At 44.5% G+C, this 21,786-nt stretch overlaps 1 protein-coding gene and 1 long non-coding RNA gene across 2 annotated transcripts; one reads left to right on the top strand and one right to left on the bottom strand.

Annotated features, from left to right (window-relative positions):
• Positions 1-1,865: 1,865 nt before the first annotated feature.
• Positions 1,866-17,067, bottom strand: LOC125748173 (uncharacterized). Its single transcript, XR_007399481.1, has 5 exons — positions 16,926-17,067; positions 13,629-14,338; positions 12,095-12,167; positions 11,650-11,768; positions 1,866-3,433 (listed from the first exon to the last, which is right to left on the bottom strand). It is a non-coding gene; the product is annotated as an uncharacterized LOC125748173 (long non-coding RNA).
• LOC125748167 (extracellular matrix protein 2-like) lies at positions 2,191-17,123 on the top strand. The gene is made up of 9 exons (XM_049024062.1): positions 2,191-2,326; positions 3,030-3,163; positions 3,421-3,793; positions 4,033-4,148; positions 7,064-7,196; positions 7,306-7,463; positions 8,114-8,250; positions 13,974-14,300; positions 16,952-17,123. The coding sequence occupies exons 1-9, from the start codon at positions 2,191-2,193 to the stop codon at positions 17,121-17,123; spliced, it is 1,686 nt and encodes a 561-aa protein (XP_048880019.1).
• Positions 17,124-21,786: the final 4,663 nt, after the last annotated feature.

Here is a 21,786-nt window from a genome sequence, read left to right on the forward strand (position 1 = left end):
CCCCCAAGCTTAAAGAGCTTCACAGTTATTAATTACAGAACATTTTTGGGCTAATGATGGAGAATCCCTCAGTGCGCCAATTCCCTTCATTCAGTGGCACTCAAAAGTGTTCTGATTCCACTTATCAGTGGAATTCTGTTTACCAACATTAAAATTATTTTCCAATGAGAGCAAATAATCCTTCAAACTGTATCATCTTGGCACATGGCATCACATACACAAGCAGGAGCAAGAATCTAACAACTGTATCACCATTTGCAGGAAATTCGACTCTAAAACTTCAATATCAAATAACTCAGACATTATGGGAGTGTATCTAGTCTGACCCATACAAAAATGGCTCCTCAGACGCACAGTCCAGCATTCATTTAGAGGAGCTGGTAGAAAGTACCTATGACTTTTCTGAACACATTTTTGGATGCCGAGGTTTTCACAGCACACACACAGCATGTGGTCTGTTCTTGCTCCTGCCAGGACACACCGGCCCCTCTGTGCCCAAGTGCGGGGGCTTGAACACTGCTGGCGCAGCATGTCTGAGCGGACGTCGCCGTCCTCACTGTGCTGCTCGGGCCACACGTTCCCCCAGAGCTGCGCTGAGTAAATGCTGGGCTGCTTTGGGAAACACCGGTCTGGAAGTCGCAGGCATCAGTCCGCAAGCAGGGTGCGATGAAAACGTTACTGTGCACAAACAGAGAGGCGGAGAGCTGGAGACGAGGGAGGCCGCCAACGAGGAAGGCTGGTTCATCGCGCAAAGGTCGCAGAAACACAGACAGGCAGGGGAAGGCCTGGGCGTCCTGTTTATTCAACAATATTTTATGTAACTTCGGGTTCAGACAGCATGTGTTTCATGTTTTTTTTTTTAGTCAGATCACTGTCTAAACTGCATCTGTGAATTTTCCTTTACATCTGAATTAAGCGGTGATGAGTACGTTTTTCCAGAGCATTGGGAATTCAATAAAGGTAGTTCATTAACGGCGTATGTAAGACTTACAGTGCAAAGGTCTTTGGCCAACAAAGAAAATGTTTATTGCTGTTTATCTGGGTGGTAAATATATATTTGCTAAGAATAAATAAATAAATTCAAAATAAGAACATATGGAAATTAATTAAGACTCTAAAAAATAAACTTGAATTTCTTCTGTTCTCCAAAAAGTTACTGATGTCTAGTTGTACGGCTAGATGAACCCTGCTTGGGGTGGTAAACCTCTCCTCAGGGGCACCTCAGCCGTTTCGTGTCCAGGGAGGGGGTTGTGGCTGTTGGTCTGGGACAATCGCCTGCATTATGACTGACTTAAGTCTATGTCGTGATTATTTACTTTGTAAGCCATCAGTCCATCTTTTAGTCAGACATCCTGCTCAGGGTTACCTGGCTCTTGTCTTGGGCAGTACAAGGCTGGGACACATTCTGGAGAGGAAGACCATCCGAATACTATGGGTACGTCAGAGACTGCAATTGGCCTAACTGCTCATCTTTGGACTACAGAGGAAGCAAAATGTTCACGTGCAGTGAAGAGATGGGGTTTGAACCCCAACCATGGAGGTATGAAATAACACTGAGCCCCCACTCATGCCAGTATGTGGTTTAATTGACAGTAAAAGATTTGTTTGTTTAAAGGAGACAGTATGAAATACCTTTCTTGGCCACAGAGCTCCAAGGTGGAAAGGATGTAAAACTGGGTGAGGAAACAGGACAAGCTGTGAGCGTGTGTGTGTGTGTGTGTGTGTGTGTGTGCATGCATGTGTGTGTATTGGTCTAGGCACAGGGTTGTCAACAAAACTACTTTTCAAAGGAGATTTCTTTCCAAACACATTCTTCAGATCCAACATGCGTCCAACAAAAATGGAAGAGAATCTCTGCAGTCCAGTTTACCTTTTGTTATATTTAATGTTTTTTATACCTAAGCTAAATTTGTCCCAGGCCAGTAATGTGGCCAAATGCGAAAAAATCTTGCTCTCCAGCCCATTGTGTTGACATCTCAGTGTGTATGAAGTGCCTGAAATGACACCTTGGTGCTGGGATGGGTGGGAAGACGTAAACTTTTTTTTTTTTTTTTTTACATGAATAAAAGGGGTGTTGTGAATCTTCTTCTCCACCCAATTTCTCATTGCTCATCTGAGTCTCCAGCTTCTCTGACCTTTGGGGGAGCATATCAAGGCTGTGCTTCAAGCATTTTTGGGCCCTCGATATCAATGTTCATATTTGTAGTCCTGTGGCTTGGGGCTTGTACTCTTACTGCCCCCACGGTTGAGGGATGGGGTTTCATGGAGCCCCAGCACCAGGCTGAGACTGCAGCAGGTGCAGCTGTGGTGGAAGCAACTCTCTCAGGTGAGTGTTACCCAGAAATGGTCATTGTCATTTGCACAGGTGCATCTGTGTCATGTGACCCATTCCCTTCCCAGTACTCCAACTCCAGGCCATGGTTGCCATGTAAACGGGATGTCCCTCAGATGTACAGTGTGGGTCACAAATGTGCTGGCTAATGAGCTGCTCTTTTGCAATTTTTAAAGGTATTTAATATGTTTTATCTTAATTATTGGTTCTGTGTTTTAATTCCATAGAGGTATAATTTGATCATGCTGATTCTTTTAAAAAGTTGAAAATACATTTATTGTCTAGTCTGTGAATTACTATTTGTTATTCTGTAAGGTTCTATTATACTAACAAAATATGTGCTTAACTAGGGTTCAGGCACTGGGAAGGGTTACAAAAACCGTGTAATTTACTATAAATGTCACTACATGCTAATATTACTTTAACAAGTTGTTGGTAATGCAAACAGAACATTTCCGATGATTTTCTGAGTGTATAAACACTGCTCTCCTCGGTCTTCCAGCATAAATAGTTTTGGAAATGGAAATGAAGTAGCTGATACCTTTTCTGTAACTAACAGACCCACTCCTCTAACTCACAGTTAGAAATATTTGACATTGACAATACCCTCGCTTCTGGGGGGCTTCCGTATGAGGTTAGTCCCCTGCTCAATGAGGTTAATGTCCTGCTTGCTGAGCTCTGCAGTCTCCTTCTTCAGCCCAGCCAATCCTGACCTTGAAAAATAAAGAAGATGATGATGGGGACAGAAGTGAGAGCATGGGCAAGAAAGGAGAAGGCGATGACCAGCTTTTGGTGACCACCAACCCTCCACATCCTGCTTCTCTCAATGAGGTCAGCATGCTTGCATTGTTAACCTATTTAGCCAGCAGGCTTTCATTTTCCCGGAATAACGTGGCTACAGTTTGTTCTTTATTTATTTTGCTGCCCGGTGAAGGTGAAGGGATGTTGGCATGGTGCTGAAAAAGTGATAACAGATGGGTTGTTTTAAAAGATGAGGCCTGGTTGCACAGGGGTCAGTTCTTTGAACTTTCAGTAAGCATTGCAGGGGGATGAATTTGGGGTTGATCATTTTCCTGCGTCTGGTAAAGGTGAAAGATGACACTGAAAGAGAAGCACAAAGTGTCAACAAACAACTGATGGATGAAGATGATGAAAGTGATGAGGATGAGGATGAAAGTGATGAGGAAGACAATGATGACGAAGATGACAAGGATGACAGTGAGGAGGATGGAGATGATAATGATAACGAGGATGAAGAGGATGATGAGGACAAGGAGGAGGAGGTAAACAATGGCCATGCAGATCCCCTTCCCGACGCAAAGTTGGCCAACAGGACCAGCTTCACAGATCCCCTTCCAGACGGATGTCGACAGGCTGATTCCCGAATTACCTGCCAGGGTCTCTACATCACCCACCTGCCAAACATCACTGGCCTGGGAGTCACGGCCTTCCAGCTGTCGGGTGAGGCGGGAGGTGTGGACTGGGGTGTAGGATCTCAGCTAAAGGACAGAAGATGCTCAGGCGTCTGATTTTTATATCGACCACATCTTCTGTGCTGCTTTTACCTTTAGCGGCATTTTCCTTAGCACAGTAGCAGTATATGTTTAAATGACAGTATCGCAGTGTGCTGCTTCACGACAATGTGGTTTTGAATCATTTCTGGTGTGTCAGGATAATGACTCGTGTCAGTCTTTATGTAGCCAGTCAGGTGCGTAAGATCCCTGTGAGATCCCTGGCTGGGCTGCCCCACCTGGAGGGGCTGGATCTCCGTCAGAATGAGCTGACCGACACCTCCCTCGCTCCCACCCTGTTCCGAGTAAGTCTTTTGAGCATGTCATGATTGCACGGATCTATCTCCGTGGCATTGCTGCATTCGGACGTTTTTGAATGTGTTTGTTTGGGGACTTGGTTTCTACTGAAACAGGAACCATTCGATAACATTTTAGGCATAAAGGCGCAACAGCAGAGCCCTTTGTGATGCTAGTTGTTGTAACCTTGTGGTTGTAAATCCTTAATCTTAAACAATATGCCATGTGCTGCCCACTGAATGAAGCAGTCTCATCCCGGCAGTGCCCTGACAGCCGGAATCTGCTGCCACCTGGTGGATGATAATGACAGAATCCCTATGGTTTAGATAAATATGACATTCCAGAGGCAGATATGAGAAAACTGTGAGTCAACATTGGAAACCACACAGAAAACAGGACCCAAATGGTATGGGTGGGTGTGAATCTGACTCTGGGACCTCGGAGGCTAGAAATCTGAGACGTTAGTGTCAAAATTCTCACCTAAACACATCTATCTGCTGTGGAATACATAGTAGCAAAGCGTCTTCATCTCACTCGGATTTTCAGGTCTCCACAACTACAGAAGCCCAGATGATGATGATGAATACACTTTTTATTGATCCCATGAGGAAATTCACTTTTCACCTACCCCATGTTGATGTTTGTAGGTGAGAGCAAGATTGGCAGTGAAGGGCAGCCACCTGTAGCAGGTGCCCCCACAGCTGGGGGTTAAGGACCTTGGTCAAGGGCCCACAGACATGCTAAGGCCAGACTCGAACCGGCGAGCTGCCGATCATATGCATAGGGGTTTATCTTACTGAACATTACATATCATTATTATTATATATATAAATTATTTGGTTACAAAATATATTGTAGAATTTGAATGTTAATAAGGGTCTCCCAGTTAAGAACTTGGAAAAAATTAGCCTTGTTTTGTCTGAGTCACTGCATGTGAAAAGCACATGAGTAGTTCTTGGCAGTGTCTTTCCCTGCCCATGAAAATCTTTGTGAAACAGTATCTATGAAACCCGAACAGAAAGGAAACATTTAGATTACTAAAAACAGTTTAGGTGCCTTTATACGGGCTGAAAACTCTCCGTTATTATTCAGTGACCGCAACCCTCAAATGAGGTTTTCATGCTACTGTAGGACCATTTGGAAATTTTAAACACAAGGCCATCTGGACAGACCCTAATCTTTAATTGTTACTTTTGAATCCTCTCCAGCTGGACTTCAGCTCCCTTTAGAACCTCTGAAGTGGGTCTAGTTGGAAAGCATCAGAACACAACAATTAATGGCATCCCAATCTGACCGGCCATGCCGGAACAAGACAGGTCTGCAAATAAACACAGGTGTTGTAGATGTGCGACCGCACCCCCTACTGGGAGATATGAGGCAGTGAAGGATCGTTTGGCAAGCGGACATTGTGGTGACCGCAGCTGGACCACACTGGTGCTTTTCAGGACACTGGTTACGTGGTCACTGTGTATCAAGGCTCGCAAAGCAGGAAGAAATTCTTTGAAAACTTTTACTATATCCTGTCCTCACTTCCCACAAATAACAGATGGAAAGAAACCGAGAGGGGATACATACGTATGTCTAGTGTGGGATTATAGGCTGACACCAGGTCCACATTTAGATTCCAAAAACAGGCACAAAATGTCTTTCTTAGAAGTTCTGCTGTCAGTTACTCAAAGTCTCAGATGATCATTCTGGAGCATCATTGCTTGAACATGACAGATTACTACTGTTGCTTAGAACTGAAATATACAGGTAAAATATTTTTAAACTGTTGAGTAATTTTTAGCTGTTACCAGGATACATGGAGGCGTTATTATGGTCCTTCAAGGCAAAAGCTGTCACACCAAATTATGAAGATGCATGGGTAGAATGGAGGACACTCTGTGAAGGCAGATCGCTAGAGAAATGTGACAAAATAAAGGGAGAAGTGAGCAGACAGAAGGAGCCGTTTATTGCAGCAAGGATGTGATAATTAAAGGCTTTATTTGACAAAACCTGAGGTGCACAGTGAAGACTTTGCTATTTAAGGCAAAGCTGTCAAATGTAACTGGGTCATCTGAGGATTCTGTGCTTTAAAATACGCTATATATTGTTTAGCTTTGAAATAGGATGGTACATCTGGAGTTTACAATAAAACTTTCTTGTGTTTGGTTGGAAACAGCTACTTTTAGTGGGTATTTACAATCATGGGTATGTTTATAAAGTGTGGAAAGGTGGTCTGTGTGTTCAGGCAGCTGGCCAGGAGTCACGAATGTCAGGTGACAGGCAGGCATGCAGAGGCAGAATGTCTTCTGAGATCTGAATTAATACAAATATACAAAAAGAACTGGGGAACTAATTACGGAGTTTTTCATCTCAGTAGTGGACAGATAAGTACTTAAAATGGGGTGGAAGTAATTCTTCCTAAATTCTTTGTATTTTTGCCTTTCCTTTGGTAGTAGAATGTTTTTGGTTTGATGTCTCATGCATGGTGTTCTATTTCTGAAAACATTTTTAAAGGCTTGGGCTGCAGACATATCTCACAGTAAACATCGCGAGTGTCTCCATCCTCTGTGGTTTTCTTACTTTTGATCTGAATGGCAATTCCACTCTAGGCTTGGCTCACTCACCTCTTTTAATCTGATCTTCATCACAGTAATTTTTATATATACACACAAGATATATATACACACACATACAAACACATACATACATATACATACACACACACACACACACACACACACACACATATATATATATATATATATATATATAAATTGTTCTGCTACATCTGGTTAAAGTTCATGAAGTCTCGTAGCTTATACTGTATGTCTTCTGCTGTGTTTTAGGTACTTTTCAGTGATTTTATTGAAGTCTCATGCCTTCCAGTCTCCTGGTTCTTTGAGTCCAGCCTTACCATACTCTTGGCTTGTTGTAGAATCTGTCAATCCTGAAGAAACTCAACCTGGACAACAACAATCTGACAAAGATCCCACTTCTGCCACAATCGCTTGAGGTGCTCAAGATCAATGACAACAAAATCAGCTGGCTGACACCCCAAAGCTTCAAAGGTGAGGGTGTGTCTGTGTGTCCATGAGTGCAACTGTTTAGAGTTGATCTTTCTGTATAAGCAAAGGTTGTAATGCTGCTGTCCAGCACTGAGTGTCTGGCTGTCTTCAGGTTTGTTCAAACTGCTGACTCTGGAACTCCAAGGCAATGGCCTCCATGAGGGAAAGGTGTCCCCTCTGACCTTCAGACCCCTCCGGAAACTAATCCACCTACGACTGGATGACAACCAGTTTAGAGCAATCCCATCAGGGCTACCTCCCTCCCTTCAGGTACCAACACAGAATTTCTGTAGTGACCTCTACAGGCAGGATGGTGTAAAGCAGTGATTATCTTGTTAGTAATGTACTGTTTTTCATGGTCTATTCCCTGAACATTATAATAGGATATGAAATATTAGTCTTGCGTTACTTGTAGGGGTGGCATGGTGGTGCAGTGGTTAGCACTGTTGCCTCACACCTCTGGGACCGAGGTTCGAGTCTCCGCCTGGGTCACATGTGTGCGGAGTCCCCATGGGTCCCCATGTCGTCGTGGGGTTTCCTCCGGGTACTCCGGTTTCCCCCCACAGTCCAAAAACATGCAGAGGCTAATTAAAGTTACTAAATTGCCCGAAGGAGTGCATGTTTGAGTGACTGGTGTTTGAGTGTGCCCTGTGATGGGCTGGCCCCCCATCCTGGGTTGTTCCCTGCCTTGTGCCCATTGCTTCCGGGATAGGCTCCGGACCCCCGCAACCCAGTCGAATAAGCAGTTTGGAAAATGGATGGATGGATGGAGTTACTTGTATGAATATCTAAATCAACTCGTATAACCAAACATGTATCCTTCACCAATAGGTATTATAAATATGCCTACAAAATCAAATGTAGCTATTTAATTTGCAGCATGTGAAGTATTTTATAAGTGGGATTCTGCTCTTCAACAGAGGCTCCGGTTCTCACAAAACCAATTGGAGGAGTTGACAGTAAACTCTCTGAAGCTGATTCGGCTTAAGGTTCTGGATCTGAGTCAGAACAGGCTGCAGGATGCCCGCATAGCACCACAAGCATGGACACATCTACCGTAAGCTCTCTCCTCTCCCTCCTCTTTCTGTTACTGTTCAATTGTTGTAAATATTAGGACTGCTGTCATGCCATTTCATCATTTACCACAAGAGTGTGCCATTTGGTCCTTGACCACATGCGTTCATTCAGGATAAGGCGCTTGGCTCTACTGGGACCATAGCATTAAGTCATGGACTTGCTCTTTTTGCTGGTTATCATTTTAACTCAACGTAAAATGCAAAATGGATGCTGCAAGGAATCGAGCTGTAAGTGTCATAGTCGGAATGTGTGTCCCCAAGTCACTGGAGTGATACGTTTACTGCTTTTTGGGGTCTTGTTTGAATATAAGAGATTCTGCATAATTATCTGCTGAGAAGTGCAGCCATGGGAACATCTGGGGATGTTTCAATATATTTTAACGAAAAGATAGTTCTATTTGTTGAATAGACAGGGGTCCATGTCTGGGTATGGATACTTGTATTGTTCAAATATTGTAAAATTCCATGCGTTTTTTGTCTCCGTGGAATCCTTGGGAACCAACTGAATCTCTCCAAGAGTGTACACATACGTTTGGGTAGCAGAAAACACAGTGTGACATATCTCCGAGCAGGACGGAGATGAGATTAACACCCCTCTCCAAACCACAGTGTGATTGGGTCTCCAATATGAACCAACAATGGAGATTGCAAAAGACAGTGTTTATGACCAACTCTAGTCAGTCTAGTTAGTTTATTATTTTATGTCTGTGTTTAAAGGCTTAAAAATGTGCTAATTGCAATATTTCCCAAACAAGAACACCAGGACAATGAAGACACCATGAAGGAAATTATGTTATGTCATTCTGGTGGATCCATTGTGTTCTGGCCTATTATTGAAGCAAAAGACCTTCTGCAGCATCATTTTATAAACAGGAAGACAGAACTACATTCTGCAGTAAACAAAAAGGGAATGTCAAAACTTGTCTTGAGATGATCCCAGACATTTAGATGTTCTAGTCCAGGGGTGGCCAATCTTATTTGCAAAGTGCCGGTTTGTGTGCAGGTTTTTGAGATAACCTGTAGGTCAGCTGTTCAAACCCAGGTGTGAGGACTCTTCGGCCAATCAGCCCTTTAATTAGTGACCTAATTAGGGAGTCGCAGCAAAAAGCTGCACACACACTGACCCTTTCTGGATAAGATTGGCCACCCCTGTTCTAGTCCATACCCATGGTGAAAGTTTAGTGTTGACTGGTTACTTTGATGAATCGATCAAAATTAAGGTGACCTTATTTTGCTTTGCAAGCAACAGGGCACCTGGAGCAGGATGCGCAGAGAGGCATCGAAGCAGCTCAGATATGCTCACAGAAAGTCTTCTGACTATAGAAAGCAAATAGCAACCTGGAACAAAGCAAGATCCTGGACATTTCAGTCATTATTAGGCCCCAAACAAGTGTGGGAAAAGGAGAACGTATGCTTACCCTAATCGAAATTAGTTTTATCTAATTGGTTGTGGGGTGGGGGCGGCATGGTGGTGCAGTGGTTAGCACTGTTGCCTCACACCTCTGGGACCCAGGTTCGAGTCTCTGCCTGGGTCACATGTGTGTGGAGTTTGCATGTTCTCCCCATGTCGTCGTGGGGTTTCCTCCGGGTACTCCGGTTTCCCCCAACAGTCCAAAAACATGCTGAGGCTAATTGGACTTGCTAAATTGCCCATAGGTGTGCATGTGTGAGTGAATGGTGTGTGAGTGTGCCCTGCGATGGGCTGGCCCCCCATCCTGGGTTGTTCCCTGCCTCGTGCCCATTGCATCCAGGATAGGCTCCAGGCCCCCCACGACCCAGTAGGATAAGCGATTTGGAAAATGGATGGATGGTTGCGGAGTGACACTGACCAATCTACATCATGAATCAGGTCTTTGGGAGCAGCAGATGACTGAGTAACTTGAGGTGTTCATTCTCACTCTTTGCCATGTTTCATTGGTATATTTACTTTAGTGCCACATTCCTGCCATTCTCAAATTACAGCTTCAATTTTGCATGGAAACAAGTACAAAAAAAGCTCATGTCAAGTGTAATGTTTCTCATATTCCTTTGGTAATGGTGAGAGTCAGAGGGCTTCACCATCCATTGAAAAGCCCCAATCTCCAAGAATCAAAGTGTTCGGGAATGAAGACTAAACCCTGGTTAGAACACTGGGAATTTCTGAAGCTGTAGATCTGTGGAGCTTCATGTGGTTGGTGCTGTATGTGTGGTCCGGTCCTGGTGGTGCGACTCTCCTGCCTCTCACTCACACATGGGGCTGAACCCCATTCATTCTGTATTGTTTTCTTTCTCGGTGACTCAGCACTTCATGTTTTTTGATTTTGACTTCAGTGTTTAGTATTTTTTTGAAACTTTGCTATTTTAACACAACTCCCAGCAGCTATTGTTTTCAAATTTAGTTCCCTGACATTAAGTAAATCAGGGCTTGCGAATGTTAGTGTCGGTTGCTCTCCACCCGCCTCCTTCCAAACTCCCGTGTCATGGCTGTTGTCAGTAAACAGCTGGAGAGAAGAAAGGCCACAAATTATTTTAGGGTACGCAGCCCAGTTGTGGTGACCAAATTTCACTCTATGGCCGTTCGTCTCGTAGGAAAAAGGTTTGTATTCTTACCACAGCTTTCAAATTTCTACTTCTGAGGTAACAAATCCAGAGCAGCCAAAAAATGAGCTGCAAATGTTCTGGGTTTGAGCCTCTGTCTTTCACATTGGCTCTCTGGCATCCAAGAAAGTGGGAACGTGGGACTACAATCAGTCCTGGGGGATTGACTTGCACATAAAACATGTCATGGACCTCATATGTATTAAATCAGGGGTCAGAGCCTATATCATATGATTCTCTTTTGTCATTAGCTGACTGTGATGGTCCATGATTTCTTCCAATTATATCCTTTGTGCACATGGTCATTCATAAGACATAGACCCCCACCCCCTCCCCAAAAGCATAACATACAGAGCTGCTACTGGGAAAGCTGCTACCCGTCTCATTTCATACTGGTCGTGATGTAACTTCGGGCCCTAGTGATGTCTTTAATCTCATCATTCATGCTCACAACCAAATCTAGACCTATTTTAATCAAAAACTTTGAAATTTCTACAAGATGAGGATGGTTGAAAAAGTTCAACTTGCTCCAACATCAACAACCCAAAGTATGGCTTTCATGCACAGCCCTAAGTATTTCTATGTTTTTTGTTTCAAAAAACCAAATGATTTCAACGTGTTTCCAAAATTGCTATCAACACATTGAATATTTGGTGGAATATTTTCAGGGCTGGTAATTATTCTCAGGGTGGCATGGTGGCATAGTAGTTTGCAAGTTCTCCCTGTGTCAACATGGGGTTTCAGCCGGGTTCTCTGGTTTTCCCCCGCAGTCCAAAAAACATGCTGAGGATAATTGGAATTACCTGTGTATGTGAGCCCTGTGATGGGTTGGCTCCCCATCCTGGGTTGGCTCCCCATCCTGGGTTGGTCCCTGCCTGGTGCCCATAGGCTCCGGACCCCCTGCCGCCCAGAATAGGACAATCTGTTACAGAAAATGGATGGATGAAAAGGAAGCCATGGAAGTCGTGGAGTTGGCACTTCCTGCCTTTGCGTGTGCTTCTCATTAGGAGCCAAAAATTATATGCTCACAACATGAGGTTGGGGGGGGGTCATAATGTCCTGGGGGGTCTTTTTCATGTGTAATGGGGCCATGTACCATGTTAGTCTTTTCCTCCTGCAGTTTAACTAGTTTTGCACCAAAAATAAAAGTAATTTCATGTGTCATAGTATGGGGACCTGGAATAGGTCACTACTGTATGCTTCCCAGTTCATACATGGTCATTCTTTGTCCTCAATGGTTGCACTTACTAAAATGATAAACAGCATCAGAAATGGTTTTGATGTTTACATTTCCGTCCTTGTAGGGGACTCACAGTGGGCTCTAAAAGAAAACAAACAAAACCCCCAAAAAGTTATCTTCAGAGTGTTGCACGTATTTTTCTGTGTGTCTTAACAAAAGCAGATGATGACAAAGGGGGTGGGGGGAGTGGGGGGGGGGGGGGGGCTTGTGTGGCCTCAGCCCGGATGTAGGGGATTTTTATAACAGGTTACATAAAGTTTCAGAGCCTTGGGGAGAAATCACTGTTCTCCTGCAGCTGTTTGCAAATGTTGAGCTGGAACTTCTGAATGTCAACAAGTCCATCTTAAAGTCAAACATCACCTCACACCATCCGTGTTAACAAGCACACATTCCAAGGTAACAGACAAAACCGCGAGACACAAATGAATAACAGAAAATGTCATTTACTCTCACAGAGGAATCGCAGGTCTGGTCTGTCCAGTCAAGCAGACACGAGCTCTTAGCAAACTGAAACAGAAGATCTAATGCTCCTCTGTCTTTAGGTTTGAACACAACTACACAATGAGCAGAATGCTGTGAATAATTTGGGTAATAGCTCAGGAGACGCCCTACTGAGGCCAAGCATGTAGAGTTATTGACATGTGGAAGTAAACACTGGTATTATAATTACTATGATCATTTTAAATTTCTGTAGTTCTGAAGCTGGTGTCAGGGTTGGTTCAACTCTTTCAGAACCAAAGGTAAGAAAGAAATGAGACAGAGCACTTGGAGAACAGCAGATATTCCACAGAGGGCTTTTGCTGGCCTCCTCATTGCCCATTGGTCATTCTGGATTGTGTAAGTGCTGTTGTGTAACCCTGACATTTGAGTCAGTGTCAGTTGGCAGGGTGCGATGGCAGCAGAACAGACCTGTCTGGTATGAGTGTGGGGATCTGGGTGTATGGGGTAGACCTTGCCCTGACAGGTCTTCAGTGCCAGAACGGTGCTCAACTCAAGAAGCCACAACTGCAACAGTAACTTCTTTCTGGGATACTGGCCCTTATTACGTTTCTGTACATGCATTTCAAGATACTGAAGTGGAACAGAACTGTTGATGCCACTAAGATTTATGGTTAATGCAGTAAGATTTGCAAGACCATATTTTTCAAAAACATCACGATGACATATGCGGTTACAAGTAATGAAATCACAATTGTGGAAATGTGGGATTCATATATAAAATCATCCATCCTTTGCTCATGGAAAGAAAAGGTTTGACGAGAACTAAAGCATTTTAAGATGTTGTTAGGTAACATGGATTGGGAATCAAGGGAATGTTTATTTTCAGATAAAAGTAGTGTAGGTACAAGATTAGTTCCTACAATGTTTTAAATGTTTTAATATGCCTGGTCGTTAACACAGAAGGTCACCCCCTGATACACCTTGACGTAGTCTGTAGTCCCATCTGCCTATTCAGTATTCAGTGCTGTCACCCTTTTCCTGCTGCACTGACTCCCTGGCTTCTGGGAATCTGGGGCAAAAATTATGATGTAATGGTCTCACCTGGGACACAGTGCCCTAGTGCCCATGCTGGATAGCCTTGGCTATGCGGCACCCCGCTGCTTTGGGAACGTGTCCCACAGTGACCAGCAGCTTTGCTTTCTCTGTATTTTTAAGGCTCAGATTTGATAATGTGCTCGTCGTAAATGCAGAATTTATCCTATTGTTTTGCCTGGGCGGTCAAAGGCCGAGATCATCAGGGGATTTTGGTTGACGCCTAAGTCACAGGGAGAGAGTCAAGAAGCTTGGATGGTAAACAGTAGAAATGACAAAAAAAAACAATGTAAATCGATCAGCCAGTTGCCTGCTGCTCCCTTTTCTATTTACCAGCGGGCCATTTCTTTACAGGTTGCTGGAGGTTCTTGACCTGTCCCACAACGAGCTTCTCCGCATTCCCTCCTTCTTGCCGGTCCCTCTGCGACAGCTCTCTGTGCACCACAACCAGATTGGGAGCATCCCTGGCTTGGTGTTTAGTCACCTCCGACCAGGCCTCGTGTACCTGCATCTGGCGCATAACAGGTTGGATGAGGGTGGCTTGGAAACTGCAGCCTTTCAGAGCATGGAAGACACACTGGTTCAACTGCTGCTGGACCACAACCAGCTGCGGTCTGTCCCATTGGCACTTCCACGACTTCGAGCTCTGCGGTTGCTTCGGCTCGACCACAACCTCATCAGGTGGGTCTCGGCTTAACGCTCCAGCCCCCCTCTTCATTCTGTCATTTGGGGGAAGATCACACCAAGGTCAGCCTGTGTCAGTAAGATCTTCACACTTGGATCTTCTCATTCTTCACTGATAACAAGTTCTCGCTTCAGAAGTCATTGTGCCTGGAGTTTAGCTGGTGTGGATCAGAGCAGGTTCAACTCAGCTAAATAAAGGTGACCAAACTCTGTCGTCTTCCTTATGGGGGAGCATGCAGACATCCCACCTTATTGATATCCTTGGACAACTGGGAGGAGGGGTGCTGGCAAGGCTTGAGCAGTATTATGGTAATACAGTATATTATGTTATTTTTGTTTGAAAATCCCCCTCCAGCAAAGAAATGCATTGCTTTTTAAAAGCCATCAAAATGCCACATGCCACAATAAAACCTGGATGGTATGACTATTAAAAATAAAGCACTGACCAAGCCTAGTGTCCAATTAACACATCACTCCCTGGTCTGATATAGGCATGTACCATACCACTAATCTTCTAGCTGATACATTTTTTGATTGGTCCTGAAAACATGCTGAGAGACTCACCAAGCTCTCTACTGTTCATGTTGATATCCTTTGCCATTAGTCTTAAACACTTTGCATCCTTTACCATGACCGTTGAAGCTGACAAATGCTTCATTGTTTATATTGAAGACTTCACATTCTTTGTTGTTTATCTTTAGAGTCTCACATCCCCCACAACTCATGCTGAAAATCTCATGTCCTTTATCATTAAGATTCCCATGTCCTGCATTGTTTATGTTTAAAACCTCATGACATCCACAGTTGTGTTGAAGACCTCATGTTCAATTCAATGAAATTTATTTTTATATAGCGCCTCTCATAACGCAGTCACCCCAAGGCACTTTACATGGGTGTGGTGTGATACATTACAACATCATGAAAACGATACGAAAACAATAATACAATGACACAAAAACAAGGAAAAGGGAAAGACAAAGAAAGAAAGAAAGAAAGAAAGAAAGAAAGAAAGAAAGAAAGAAAGGACAGGAACCAAAAAGGGAGAAAGGGAGAAAAAAACTTCTGGGGGTCCGAGATCAATTGGCTGCCCAATCCCCCCCCCCAACCCCCAGGCATGCTAACATTATTGCATTGGAAAGAGGGCTTGCTTGCCAAAAACTGTGGTCAAGATCAAAGCCAATATCCATCAATGAGTCAGTTCTCCACACCAGCCTGAGTAGGGTGGCAGATCGAAGGCGGGACCCACGACGTTACAGTTCTTAAGTCACATGATGTCACTCTTCCTCGGGACTGAACTGGACTCCAGCTCTCATGGTGCCCACCCCAGGTACCATCCGGACATTCTCCACAACTTGAGTTGAAGACCTCATGTCCTTTACCATTAGTGTTACAGACCTCACATCCTTCACTTTCCGAGTTTCTTGCTGTTTGTGTATAAACATGCTATCATGCTGATAACAGTGTCCAGCAGACTGAGGCAGGATGTCAGCCCTGCATTCCACTTCCCTGCTGTTTTTCTTAAAGGCTTCGTTCCAGCCACTGCTCCTTTGTCAGCTGAATGCGGCACTGTTTGCCTCCTATCAGCTTATTTAAATCCTGCAAGGCAGCCTGTTTTAGGTCATGTGCAGCCTTTTCAGGTCGTAAATGCTGGGGGCCGTGTGTTTACTGCAGGCTTTACGTTTGCATTTCCGTTCAGCCCATGTGTCAGAGCACCTTTTTAAACAGTTACTTTTATACAGGTTCACTTGCCTTGCTTTTTTCCTCGGTTGATACTTATGTCTGTGAGCTGATACTTATGTCTGTGAGCTGATACTTATGTCTGTGAGCTGATACTTATGTCTGTGAGAGTAGTAATGGAACTTTATTGATCCGGAAGGAAATTCCAAAAGACCTATAGCAGCATACACAAAAGTGACTTCAAACTGTACATATACAATAGAAAAAGACAAAATGCTATACAGAAGATAAAACACAATACAAGAACACAAAAAGTTGCAATGTGCAGTGTGAAACATTTAAAAATACAATAACAATCCAAAGGGCTGGCGACTGAGTGGGGTGAGTGGGGTGAGGGTCAGGGGGATACTTAGTAGCGTGTGATGGCTGCTGGGAGAAAAGACCTCAGATAGCAATCACTGGAGCAGAGCAGAGCAGAGCAGCTGTGTGAGCCTGTTGCTGAATGTGCCATTTAGCAGCCTTGCATAAAATAGGGTGACCATATAAGCCATGCCAGGGAGGACACTTTGAGCTACTTCAGGCTTTGCAAACTACTTTAAAACTGAAAGGCTCCTGTGCTTGGCTAAACAGTTTGGTTCTTCTTGCGCTTTGACTGTTTTGTTTGATTAAAAGACTCATCCAGCTGTTTCACATTAACATTAGTGGCACATGCATGATTATAGGAGACTGACCAATCAGCACACAGCAAGAACTCAGTGCTTAAGTTAAATCCACATCCTTTTAATTGAAATGGAAGTTTACAAATCCTGTCCTAGCTCAAAGTCTCCTATTTAACATGGATTATCTGGTCACCCTCTGTTATGATTCCACATTCCGAAAGTCTCAAATGGGAGTCTTTCAAATGAGAGCTAAGCATCACATTACAGGTGGCCGAGGGAAACTCACCTATGGCCTGTGCTTCCATCCCACAGATACATCCCGCCGAACTCCATCTGTGGCACCCAGATACACAAGAACTCCACCCTGGTCTCCCTCCATCTGGAGAACAACCCGATTGACTGCAGTAATGTCCAGCCTGCCACTTTCTCCTGTGTCGAGGATGTTTGGGGACTTCATCCCCAGTGCCACAAGGGGGAAGAATAGGCCAAATAGGATGGGGTTGGCCCAAGTCACCATTTCCTTCTTTCTGCTCCCTGCCCTGCATCCTCTTCCCACATTTATTTTAGCTGGAAAAACTTGGCCTTTCCTCAACCCTCCCACAAAAGTGCAGAAACTTCGTAATGACCACAGAGTTATATCTTGGCCATAACCTCAATTACTGTCACCCCTGTTCATAGCCCAGAGGTCCTTCCTCTCTATCTTGAATAGTAATAAAATTGTTAACCCCCCCCCCCCCCCCACACACACACACACACACACACATCAGCAGTCCGGTCCCTCAGAGAAACAGCTGGACAGATGGTCATTGATTGGCTGGGTCACTGACACATGATTGGTGTTGATTTCTGGGATAAGCTGAGCACTGAGAAGAGAGGTGTTAAAGGCTATGACTGCTGGTGGGAGGGGTTTGGTCTGTGGGAGCTTTGATATGGTCGTGTGTGGTAAAGCTCAACCCATCTGAGAGTGTGTGCTCGCTGAAACTCCGCAGCAGCAGCAGCAGCAAGGCTGTGACATACTGTCTGTGACTGTGTATGAAATAAATATCATTGGTGCCACATACATCAGCCAGTTATGCTACTTCCATGAAACATTGACTACTAATTCTGTGTTTTTGTTTCATATAACGTTTAAAAAGTGCTTCAGAGATATTGCTTCGTCAATAACGTTATATTCTGGCTTTTCATGGCCTTCCAGAGCAGCCCACATGGTCAAAACTGATGCATGCAGCGATAAAGGAAGACATTTCTGTACAGACTGAAGATACTGATGCTTTCATTCACACATATTCTACAGCATGTGGCTCTACTTCAGTATTGAAACTTACCTTCAGGATGTTACAGGATACTCTGGCAATTGTTTAGTTTGCTCTTCCAAGGTAAAGACATGACCAACTGCTACGTTTTTTCACCCTACTGAATCAGTTAGATCTTACTGAAGTTCCTGAATCAGGCACCACATGTCACCTTTGCACTGAAGACATAACCAACCTATGCTCTGTCATTTTCATATTTTTATCCTCGGGGGTAAAGCTTTTTGTCATTTCCTTTGCTCTGAATACTGTGTACATAGCGTTTTCTCTAAATGAACCTCTTCTCCGGAGGATCAATGAGACCATAGCACTCTGAATCCATCATAGACACAGAGCCTTGACACTGGCCTACTTGAAGTGGTGGATCCAGCGTAAATGATGGAAGAGACAAGAAGGATGGGGGCCAATCAAGAAGACCGACAAAACTTTAACAAGACAGTGTTGCATTGTGGGTATGGCTATAAAATGCTTCTCGCTGACTGTGATGACATATAGCTGGGATGTAGCCATGGAGAACAGAGGGTTCTCCAGGCCCTAACAGCACCCCCCTCCCATTAGGGGCTATTTACCTCTGCAATGGTGGTGGTGCGGGTGGGGTTTGGGGGGGGGGGTGGTGCTAGATGGGCTGACTGCATGGCTTACGTTGTACAAAGCCTGTGTTCTTTAGGAGTGGGGGGGGGGGAGAATTACCAAGAAATTGAACCCAGACGCAGGTTTGTGCTCTGGGAGTCTGCAGTCACAGGCCACAAGAAGTCAGGAGTGCTGCCAACATCACTGATGTGCTCCTGTTGTTTGTCTCACATCCTCATTTCCTGGACTTCAAACCCCTTGTTAATGACAATGGACCCCTATTCCACTGTCCCCGGGTGGAAGAAGTCAGCCTGTGCTGTTTCTTGTGTTTTGATGTCCAGTACAAAGCGGATTATTGTCCTTTACGGCTTTTTTCCATCGGAATGCCCATGGGATCATAGTGCCCTGGTCTGGGCATGTTTTCACTTACAGCTCTCCTGTCCATCATGAATTCTTTACCTGTAGCCAGTGCCGGTCAAGCTACAGGTGTCAACCTCTGAGGGGGGGGCAACTTGCCAGCTAATTTCATTTTCTCTAAGACAGGCGGGCATGATGCTAAGCTGGTGCTGCCTGCAGTTCCTTTCATTTAAAATTTATTGCCTGTACATTAAGTGCACTGATTAATTATTAACCATTGTAGTAAATTTACATAGGTGACTGAAGCATTCTGTGTTTTCCCTGTATTGATGGGATCTCCATGGCTGCGTAATCCGTGACGCCCGAAGATTCATTCTCTCATCATTTATAAGTGTCTTTGTATTTCATCTGTGGACATGCGATACTGTTTTATTTGAATTGTGCTGGCCTGTATCGCCTGGGCCTCGGTGTTCCCATTCTCCTAAAGGACATGCTGCTTGTACCCTCTGCCTTGCTCTCATCACATTAAAAAGACAGACTAGTAACATGAGAACACACAAGCAGCAGCACTGCTGAACTGTGACCACGAATGACCGAGGCTGAGGGGTGAATGCGGCCTCATGAGAAACCGCAGGGTCAGCATGTCACCCAGTGTGATGTCAGCAGAATCGTCAAACAGACACCCAGTGTCCTAAAGTCGGAGAGGGTCCCACAAAATAAGCGAGTGCATCCAGGCTTGATGGGAACTGACCGAGATCTGCGTCTCCCCGCCTTCCTTATCTGCTCCTATTTATCGTGTTTGTTTTCTCTGTTAATCTGAAGCCATGTTGAGTTTGCAGCCAAGAAGCCCCTTTTAACAGACTGAACCCAGTGAACTTGGGACGCTGCAGTGAATAGGCGCTCCTCCTTCCAGTTCACATCCGTCCCTGCAAGGCAGTCCCCTCACCTCCCCTGTGAAGATTCAGCGGAAGTTAGGCGTAAAAAAATCATGTCAAAGCAAAAACTCTTTTTCCAGAGGGCGACCGGCCAGAGCGCGGAGCCAGTTCTGTATTATGGGGTGGCTAAATTTACATGGCGACCATGTGCACTGGTGCAAAGAAACTGAAGGGTTTAAATGACATCCCTTTGCGCGTGCGGTGTTTGCCTTGTGGACGGGAGCCGATGACCACTCATTAGCGATCTCTGAGCTCTCCAAGCCTGTCCATTGCAGCTGCGCCGTTGGCTGCCATCTTAGTCAGACGGTGGCAGCCGTTGTCTTGGACCCTGTTTGCTTTGTTCCGGGCCTGGAGCGCTTTTCCACCTGACCTGAGTGTCTGGAGTGAGTTATGTGTACTAAAACAACACTTACAATACAGTTCCTGGCCCTGTCAATAGTGTTGCTAATATTCTCCTTGAATCGCAGCATTGTTTGAAGGAAAACAAATTGCAGCCGTGTGCTGGTGGTTACTGTTGCTATGCAAAATGCTGCACATCACGTTGGTGTGAACGCAAAAGGGCGCAGCCTCGTTATAAAGGGAAAAAGCAGTACTGTCTTAATTGGAGAGCGCATGGTGTCATCTGGGGCTGCTCCACTCCTACTGACTGAATAGAGCCTTGCCGTCCAGAGCACGTCTTCTCTGGGCCCTGTGGAAGTCACTCGGCCAAGTGTGGAGTGGTATGGTGCATGAGTCAACAAGACGATCATTCTTAGGTGTTTCTTCACACCTATTAGAAGAAGTGATTGGGGTGGGGGTATTTCAGCAGCTGTGTCTGTAATAACTGATAAATTCACTCAGCACAAAGGCATTCTATTGGAGCACAACAAGCATAGTTAGCAGGCTGACCAAAATGTGTGATTCTAGTTCCATGAGCGTCCAGTCCCACATCTGTGTGAAATGAGTGGTGCCCATTCGGGAACTGGACTTTCTCTTCAGGTCAGAAAAATCATCTCCTTAGTTACATACAATAAGGTTGCAAAACGTGACCTGAGAGTTCCAAGTCTGAGAGTCTTCATCCATCTCGTTTGAAAATACGCGAAGCGAATAAACTCCCGGAATTGAAGGTTTAATGATTTACGAGTGTTCAGTGGGTTATCATCCCATTATGCACGGCCCATTAGTGCAGACAATGGCAGTTGTGTTAAACATTTGAAAGAAAGTGGTTAGTGTGGAAAGACCAGTGGAGGAGAAGTTTATTTTGGTCTCTGGCTTCTGCCAGATTAGCCTGCAAGAGGCTCAGTACTTTCTCGGTATGCGTTTCAGCTCTTTACTTCACCAAAGTGTTATATAATCACTGCGGGTAGAAATATGTTTTCAAATGCTCATCTGATCGGACCAAAAAAAGAAAAATACATACTGAAGAATGTTGGATCTTCAAAGGCAGATTTTTGGAACACATTCCCCAAGGTGGAGTGGTGCTTTGTCTACATTCTGGGACTGTTAAACTGGTATCTTCAGTTTGCAGACATTCTGGAGAGTGCAAATCCACAGCAATACCGGTGTTGGGTAAGCGTCTGTATTTAGGGTTAGAGACATTGATACCCAGAGCTGAAACACTGTATTAAACCACATGCTGATACCTCCCACTCACAGACACCACAGTCTTTAATCAGGTCAAATAAATGTATGTAAGCAGGAAAATATGTGTTTATATATGAATTAATGAGGGTCTACTAGAGGTTTCTGTCGATTTTTTTTGTCCATTCTCATTCCCCCGACTTTGTTTCCTTAAGTGCATCCTTAAGGAATGTCAAATCAGCCTGAACCCTGAATGTGTATATTTGGAGGGGGGGAGTTATCTTCCCAGTCCCAATCCTTTATAATAACAAACACAGGAAATTTCTGGTGCAGAAAGAAGAGGTGAGGGGCAGGAAAACATGCTATCTAAACATTAGAAGCAAACTTAACTTCAGTCTTTTGTATGTAGTTCCAG

This window comes from Brienomyrus brachyistius, chromosome 8 (genome assembly GCF_023856365.1).
Source record: "Brienomyrus brachyistius isolate T26 chromosome 8, BBRACH_0.4, whole genome shotgun sequence".
Taxonomy (NCBI): Eukaryota; Metazoa; Chordata; class Actinopteri; order Osteoglossiformes; family Mormyridae; genus Brienomyrus; species Brienomyrus brachyistius.

Excerpts from the sequence above, each read along its gene's own strand:
- LOC125748167 (XM_049024062.1), top strand. The coding sequence starts at position 2,191 with ATGTTCATATTTGTAGTCCTGTGGCTTGGGGCTTGTACTCTTACTGCC. Across the intron at positions 2,327-3,029 it reads GGTGGAAGCAACTCTCTCAG|CCCAGCCAATCCTGACCTTG; the intron begins GTGAGTGTTACC and ends CTCCTTCTTCAG. Across the intron at positions 8,251-13,973 it reads CAAGCATGGACACATCTACC|GTTGCTGGAGGTTCTTGACC; the intron begins GTAAGCTCTCTC and ends ATTTCTTTACAG.